General features: G+C 41.0%; 1 protein-coding gene across 1 annotated transcript in view; it reads left to right on the forward strand.

Annotated features, from left to right (window-relative positions):
* Positions 1–3,049, forward strand: part of MCU (mitochondrial calcium uniporter) — a 97,038-nt gene extending 93,989 nt beyond the window's left edge. The window contains exon 8 of the mRNA XM_075025435.1: positions 1,067–3,049. Coding sequence (XP_074881536.1) covers positions 1,067–1,144 — 78 coding nt within the window. The 3' untranslated portion in view covers positions 1,145–3,049. The remainder of the gene's footprint in view (positions 1–1,066) is intronic.
* Positions 3,050–8,367: the final 5,318 nt, after the last annotated feature.

The following is an 8,367-nucleotide window of genomic DNA, read 5'->3' on the forward strand; positions in this document are numbered from 1 at the left end:
GAATAGAACTGCTGGATGCGTAAATTAACATGAAACAGTTGCCTATATCTATCTGTAAGGGCCTTTTAGAAACTGCTGGTAAATCTTGAGTTGCTTCAGGCACTTCATGCCTCAGAGAAGCCTAATTCAAGATTTCCTTTCTTCTCAGCTCCTACACACCAGATGGATTTAGTAAGGAATGAAGACTTGCATCCATTCAGTTCATGTCTTCCTGACATAGCACTTCAGTGCACTGCATTGCATTTCTGGAAAATAATGTTCAAAAAATTTAGCTGTATTGTTAGAGGCGATGGGGACAGATTTCTCATATTCTGGAGGCACACTTTTGGCAGACTGTCCACATTGTGGAATCTGTTCAACAAAGGAGTCGGGTAGAGATCTTTCCTTGTGTTTCTGAGAGCCTTTTGGCAGAAGGATGGCATGAGCAAAAAAAGCAGAGCTACCACATTCTTTTTCACTGCTCCGTATCATTGTCTGTTTATTCCCAGACTCTGGAAATGACAGTGTAGGATATCCAGGGTAAGATGTATTCTCCCCCTGCCTTGGAGAAGGAGCTGCACAAGGAGTAGAGGGAGGTCAGGGCTAGGCTCTTTTGGTTTCATGAGAAAACCAAGAAAGATCTCTGGGTTTTCTCATGCCATGTTGAATACAGGTACCCTTGGATGGTATCTTCATGGAGTTTTTCTTCTAGAATTAACCATTCCCATTAATCTGGCTGGTTTTGGTTTTGTTTTTTGTTGTTTTTTTTTTTTTTAAACAAACAAAACGAAACCCAACAAAATGAAACAACCCCAACCTGGTTCCAGTGAGTTTGTGGACCAAATCTTTCCTACCATATTCCTTATAAGTGGCTGCACATAGGCAAGTTTAGAGAAGTACAGAGCAAATGTCTAACTGCCGAGAATGGTTTTTCCAAAGATAAGCCTGTGACTTCATTTTACTTCTTGAACACTTCTGTACAGGAAAAACAAGGAAATGCAGAAAAGCTTTCCATTCTGTCAAGGGGAGCAGTATTGGGGAAGGTGTATCAGGAGCTTGTTCTTTATAATGTGTCTTTTACTTTTAGGCAGAATTGGACCTTAAGAGGCTTCGAGATCCACTGCAGGTTCACCTGCCCATCCAGCAAATTGATGAAAAGGACTGATCAGCAAAGAAGCTCTGAACCCCGGCAAAAAACCTGTTCATAGCTCTTGCCTTTTTAATTAAAGCATTGCAGGTGGAAGCTGGGAGGTAGTGTGGGGGTGGAGGGTTTTTACCTTTAATCAAGACAAAGGACTGCAGGGGGGGAATCTCTTAAATCTGAAGATGGGACATTGTGGAATGTTAGTTCTGAAAAGGGCTTGGCAAACAGTCACCTTTAAAAAACTGTCTGAATGGCGATTGTGTACAAATACAGGATTGGGGGTGTTCATGAAAAGGATGTAGTGCTGGGATGTAGGGTTGTCTTCTTCCAGCTTTGCAGGGTCTGCCTCTTGATAAGGCACCAGCAGCCTGCTTAGCTTTTTAAATTTTCCTTTACCTGATTCAGATCTCTTTCTCTCTCTCTCTCTCTCTCAAAAAAAAAAAAAAAAAAGGGAGAAAAAAAAAAAAGAACAAAGAATCCAAGCCACCTGGAGCTATGGCTGGTGATCAGAACTTGCACTCCACCGCCATTAACACGCACACTTCTGATCAAACCTGGTCTCTTTTATAAAGTTACTACAAGACTGCTTTCTACTGGAAAACCGTGAGCTTCCCCTTCCCAGCCCACCCCATGTGCTCCACTGACTTCCTCCTTTGCTTATTTGTAGCACAGATTGGTTGTAGCCAAGTGAGAGAAGGAATGAGTTTTCTTCTGAACATTTGATAATTGATATTTTGGATTATTCCATAATAACTATATAAACTTTGCGTCCCAATGCCCTTGAGCTCCTTTTAGAAATCAATGGCAGCATTGCATGAGAGATTTTTTATATTCAGTCTTAAGGGAGGGACATTCCCCTCTTCCTACCCCAAATCTGATAGCCACCTGGACTATGAAATTATGAAGGTTTACAGGATTATGAAACTGTCACAGAATCACGACTCCTGCTTCTAAATGAACATTTTTGGAACATGGATTAATTAAACTTGATATTTGACTGCTTGTGTAATGGGATAAAAGGTCTCATATATGGTCAAAGCATTTTCCTTGCCCAGAGGCTTTTTGAAAGCCTGGGGCTCTTACAGTGCAAGACACAGAACTACTTCAGTTCTCTAGCACTTTCCCCTAATTAAGTAGCTTTAAATGAACTTTGCATCCCCAGGTCAGAATTTCTTAGGAGTGGCTAATGACATCTTTTGTTCTTAGCTAAAAGAAATAGAGGAAGGAAGGTCAACCCATTGCCCTCTCTTCTAGCCAAGGTTGGCTGATTTCTAAGCAGATAAAACATCTCTTCATTCAAAGCATGTCAGTCTGTTTTAGCATCCTGCTGATAAATACTGTGGAGACAGGATGAAGGTGGGAGAAAGGCACTAAGCTTTATATACAAAAAGGCTGGCTGCTTTTTTGATGTTTCACTACTACTCCTCACTGTGTCATGGAAAGAGGCTTCTGTTTTTTTGGAGAACCATGTTTTAAAACAAATAGGAAAAAAAAAACCAAATCAGTATTAATTAGATGCCAGGTGCCTTGTGGATGTGGAAACATAGCTGGGATTGCTGCCTCTTCTCACTCAATGGCATGTTGGACCGAATGGGTGCATGTTTCTAGTTTGTTTTTTTTTTTTCCCCTTCCCCTTTTCCTCTGTCTTTCAATTTAATTACATTGTGTGATTATTTTTTATCTGGTTTATCCTGTTTGTGTGGTAAGTTTTAAAGGGAAAAAAATGAACACCATCCTGTAGCTGAATCCTTGGTGTGTGTTTGGGATGAGGGAGGGAGCATGGAGAAAAGTCCTTCTTTAAAAAAAAGAAAAAAAGAAAAAAACAAAAACAAAACCTGAACATGTGTAAAATCCTGTATCATTTATGAAATATGTATAAAAGAGCAATGTACTTCTGGAACAATAAATAACTATTCAATTTTTGAATCGGTGCTCTTGAATAAGGTTATTTTCCCCAGCTGAGAGGAGAATATTCTATGTGTAGCAGCTGTCTCCTGAGTTTCCTCCATTTCTTTTTGTTTAGGTTGTTTCTTCTTGACCTTACATCACTGAGGCCATGGTGATGCAGATAATAGCTTTCCTGAAGAAGCTCGGATGGAGATCTTGCTGCCATGCCTAGCTGCGTAACACAGGGATCTTGGGAGCAGTTGAGGTGGTGAGGTAGAGGTAGAGATATTTGGTCTAACAAAGATCTGCCTTTGTTTGGCCAGCATAGTAGCTCCATGTGGAGGCTGACAAAATCTGGAGATACGCGGCAGCTTGCAGGATAAGAATATGTATGGGTGTGTAATGCCCAGCAACCTAAAAGGTACCAAGTGGTGTCAGTGTATTTCTGTATTGCATTCAAGAGCTGTTTCAGAGGAGAACTGATGTTTTGAGCTTTTGTTACCTTCTTTCTGGGCCTCTGAATGGCTGTGGCCTGATTTGTCATGGTGATGTATGGTTTGTTTATTAACTTTAGGAATTGCCAGACTGTACTTTGTCCTAACTTTTATGGGATGTTAGGATGAGATGTTTGGTGCCAGAAGGTTTTTTTCATGTCCACTGACTCTTAAAAAAAGAAAAATTGAAAAAATCCATGACTGGCCAGTTTTTAAAACAGCCAACTCTTGTGATTTTTGAAGTCTGAGAGGAGGGGCTGGAAGCTGCTAGTTATGTGACCTACCTTTAATCACTGTTGAAATTTAGTTCAGCAGTGCTGACAAAACCCTCTTCCTCCAAGCAGCCCTTAGTCTGTTGCTGTGTACAGACAAGCTGCTGCCCTCCCTAGACAAATTACTTCGGTCAGTTGCATAAGAAGTCATCCATTTTGGCATCCAGAAGAACTGGAAACTTTGATATCTAGTGCCACAATCCCTGTTTTGAAAGCAAGAAAATGCTGTGACAGAATTGTTCCTGCACATGCTTTAATGTTGTTCTAGAGACTATGTGGGAAAAGGAGTAAAATATGAGTCTAAAACTGTACCCTGAAATATGGGCTGTCCATTGGATCTTGTTAGTCTGTACCCCTGGAAGGTTGCTTACTTCTCTCTGCACCACCAGTGCACACATGGTCTCTGCTGGGCATGGATGACATGCCACAAACCTCAAACTCAAATCTCAGTGCTTCAGCTTTTGTTGCCTTTGAATGGCAACATTGAAGGGAATGGTGATGTTTGTTTGCTCTCCTGATATACACTGTTGTTATATGAACATCAACAAACTCTCCTGCAGCAGCTATTTCATGCCTAGGAGCCAAGCAGGTAATAGGGTCCTGTCCCACTGGACAGCACTTTAAGAGCAGGCAGTGCTGCTTGAATCTTAATGTGACACTGCATTCTTTAGACCCTATAAAGGATAAACAGCAGTGTGCATTGCAGTGTTCAGATGCTGTTTTTTCTACCAATTTTGTTATTCATTTGGTTAATATCTTTTCCCTCTTTTTCTGTGAGGGAGCTTTCAAATAAATACATATCAAGTTCAGAATTGTCTGGAGAAATGTGTTAGGTTCCCTTTTTGCCATGTCTGTGAGGGTCTACCTTGCAAGCCTCTGCAGGGCAGGTCTTCATGGCTCCTTTTTCCTGAAGAGCAAATAAGAAACCCTTTTTCTTTTTCCTTGTAACCCTTCCTACCTGGCAGGCAGTGATGATGATCACCTTGCTGCAAGTTCTTACACTTCCATGTGTAAGAGGGCTTGCATGATGCTCTGAAGCTGCTGTTGGCTGTCAGACCTTGGCACTATGTCAGTCAAGTGAAGCTGGCCAAGTTGCCCTGTCTTTCTGAGCCAGTGGAACGATTTCTTTGATCTCCTCTGTGGTTTTTTTGTGGAGTTGTAAATGCAAACTGCCTTGTGCCAGATTGTATGACTTTATTTTCACATAGGAAGGAGATTTTTATATCTTAAGTGGTTTTCTACCTATCCCAACAGATTCCAATTACTCCCTTTTAAAAAAAATCAGTTTTATTTCTATACTGACATTAAAGGTGTGAAAAGTAAAATACAGGAATGGAAATTAAACTTGCAGTCTATTTAAGCCCTGAAGTATGGGAGAAGCTGATGTTATGCTGTGTCATTGTGGCTCTGTGGATCTGTAAAAGATGGGTCCTACTCCTGTTTCTGCCCCTGACTAATTTAGCAATTGTGTGTATGCTGTCTATGCCCTAATTCCTCCATGTAGAAATTAAGGATCATGGAAAATACACTGTGTTCTGTAAGACCTGTGAAAAGACACTCTCAGAACACCCAAGTTCTGCATCACAGGGCTCCGCTAAGGGAAAGGAAATAACTGCTGCTCTTCACTAGGAGTTATGTACTTGTCTGATTTCAGTGGGGTCTTGGTGCTTTACTATTTCTTGTGTTGAGTTTGCTCATACTTCACCAAACTTGTGTACACTCCCTGATCTCAACAGCCCTTCCCTTGGCACTGTGTCCTGGGACAAGTTGTTTACAGCAACAAGGCCTATCTCTAAGTCCTTGACATATGTGCAATTCATCTCAGCAGCTTGTCAAGGCTTATTGTGAACATACATCCTCAAATCAATTGCAGACAGGGATCCTGTTGTGTGTGTCGGGTTCTCCTCTCTCTCAGTGGCAGGAAGTGCTGATTAGCTCTTCTGCCTGTTCCTTCTAGGCAGGCTGCAGGAATTACTCCTGCACCAAGAGCTGTTCTTCACACACCTGGCTTTCATCAGACATTAGTGTGTCTTGAGAGAAGGCTCTGACAAAGACAAAACCAGCTTCAGCAAACACCAAAGCATCTTTAGTACATTACTAACACTATGAGACTTTCCAGCTTAGCTAATGCTTTGAAGAATTAGTTCCTTGTCTAAAGGTGGTAAAGCCCTCCAAATCTCTGGGAGGGGCAAGAAGTGTGGTTGCTACCTGCAAAATTAGCATCCTTTCTTGCATTAACAATAGACGTACCCAGACTTAGACAGCAGCAGGTTTAGAAGATCCTGTCTCTTGGGTACCAAAATAAAATCCCAGACCTCTATTTTAATATTGCTTTCCTTCTTCCTATCTTTTAACCCATACTGATGACTACTTTGAAGAAATACTAACCTGATCCTGATTCTTCTTGGGAAGTCAGGCTCGCTCATCTTCAGCGTGGGGAAGTGGAGGTCAGGAACAACAGAGTTACCAGATCTGCCTGGGAAGTTCAGGCCCTACTGTTGTCCCACAAATGGGGTCCATTTACCTGGTGTGCAAGCCAATAACACACAGAGTTGAGGTATTTGCAAATTGATTTCATTGATGTGCATGAATGGGTGCCTGTCCCAAAACAGCACACCCTTGTCTCAAAAATCCTCACATTCATATACTTAACTATATTCATTGTTATTTTCCTTAATTATTGGTTCTTTCTTCTTCGCCCCTCATGTAAATTAGCATGCTACTCTGTCTTCTTTCTTCATTGTCATCTTTTGAGTAGGTGGTCAATGAGTCAGTGGTTGCAATCTCCGCCTGTAGGAATTACCTTTTACCTACTTCTTCCCTACTCTTGGCAGTTCCAAGTGGTTCTTCAAGGTTTATTGACCAGACCACAATCCATTATCTTTTCTGATATAAACATAAAGCCCCATTGTCTGATAGTTAGTTCCTAAACCCTAAATCATGTCTAGTTACTGTTTCCCTATTTTAAAGATTAACTGATGAGAGCTGTACACAGGACTTTAGCAGCTCCCTGGTTATTTCAGTCATATTATACATGTTAATTGATAACACTACAGCATCTGGAGTACTCTATTAGAATTGTATCCTTTCTTCTAGAGGGCCTGTTTGGAGGAGGGGTTTTTGTTTGGGGTTTTTTTCCCTCTTTCCCCTCTAGCTCCTTGAGGCATAGATTTGTAGTGGCCTATGCTGATACAGGCTACTATTGTTTGTGGGGGAACTGGAGCTATATATGTCACCTGAAATAACTTGCAAAGCAAAGAGAAAGTCCTGATACAAGACTTGCCTCTGCTGGTGCTTCTTCTGGAAGACTGAGATGGCCTTTGTCTTTCCTGTGGATCCCAAAAATGTTTAGAGGCAGCACATGGAATCTTTTCCAGCCTTAGACTGTTTCCTTGAACTAGCTATTACAGTGATTTGGTATAGTGTCACGTCTGGGAATGCTGGGGCATCTCCTGTTTTAATCCATTTTGGAGAACTTGATAGGGCCTGTTTGTGATGTCTTTGAGGCTCAAAACTGCTATGATGTAGTTAATTTCCCTTTGTTAGTTGTCAGCTGTCAGTCACTTACATATGACTGTTAAAACATTACTAGTGTGAGGCCTAATATACCACCTACAGGAAAAAAAAGTAGCTGGTAATGAAATGGTTCAGAGAAATATACACATCTAACACAAACAGAAAATTCAATTCAAGCTTGTCAGTTTTATTTACCCAGGATCTTAAGTATGAATCAACCTCTCAATGAAAATGGCAAAATATAACTTCCTGTGGCTTGCTGTATTATTTTCCGTTCAATTTTAGTTTCTCTTCTGGGAATTCAGATAATCGCCTTTTGAGGGTTATCTGCCTTGCTAGCTTTGCATAGTGAATTTGTTCTCCTTTCCTGTTGTTGAAAAAACTTTTCTGGTACTGCACAGCTGTCAGCACAATATAGCCACAGAGATTTTTTTTTTTTTTTTTTTGTGGGAGCAATGACAGTCATTTATAAAGCTTCTTTTTTTTTTTTCTTTAGAGTCATTCACCACTGAAAAAGACTCCTCTGCTGGGGTGGAGCAGAGCACCATATTGTACTTCCCTGCCAGGGGAACACCCAGACAGAGAGAGACTCTCGAGATCTTTCTGTGATGTACAATCTCTACAAAGCAGGCAAATACCCAACTCCTTGTCTCTTGCAAACTCAATATGAAAATAACAGAGTCATGGTTTTCCTACTGGGGTTTGAAGCTAGCATGTCAGCCTTGACGTTATTTGTTATGCCAGTCTGCTGCAGAAATGCAAGGTGCAAAGGAAATAGGGAAATGCCTTCACTTGATTGTGCAATTACTGCAGGCTTAGCTGTACTCTTTGCTGATGAAGAACTTTGTGCCTGAAAATTATTTCCTGTAGGAGAACTGTATGATCATTGTTCATAAGCAGGGAGGGACTGTAGATGTGTATACGTATGTATATGTTAAAAACGGAGCTTTAAATCTATTCTTTATAATAAGACTTACAGCTAGTGGGATGAGAGGGAAGATCCCTTTCTGCTTATTCGTGTTGTTCTTGGTATACATCACTGCCAGTCATAGTGCTTGGTTTGCATTAGTAGAGA

This window comes from Buteo buteo, chromosome 4 (assembly GCF_964188355.1).
Source record: "Buteo buteo chromosome 4, bButBut1.hap1.1, whole genome shotgun sequence".
NCBI classification, from domain to species: Eukaryota; Metazoa; Chordata; class Aves; order Accipitriformes; family Accipitridae; genus Buteo; species Buteo buteo.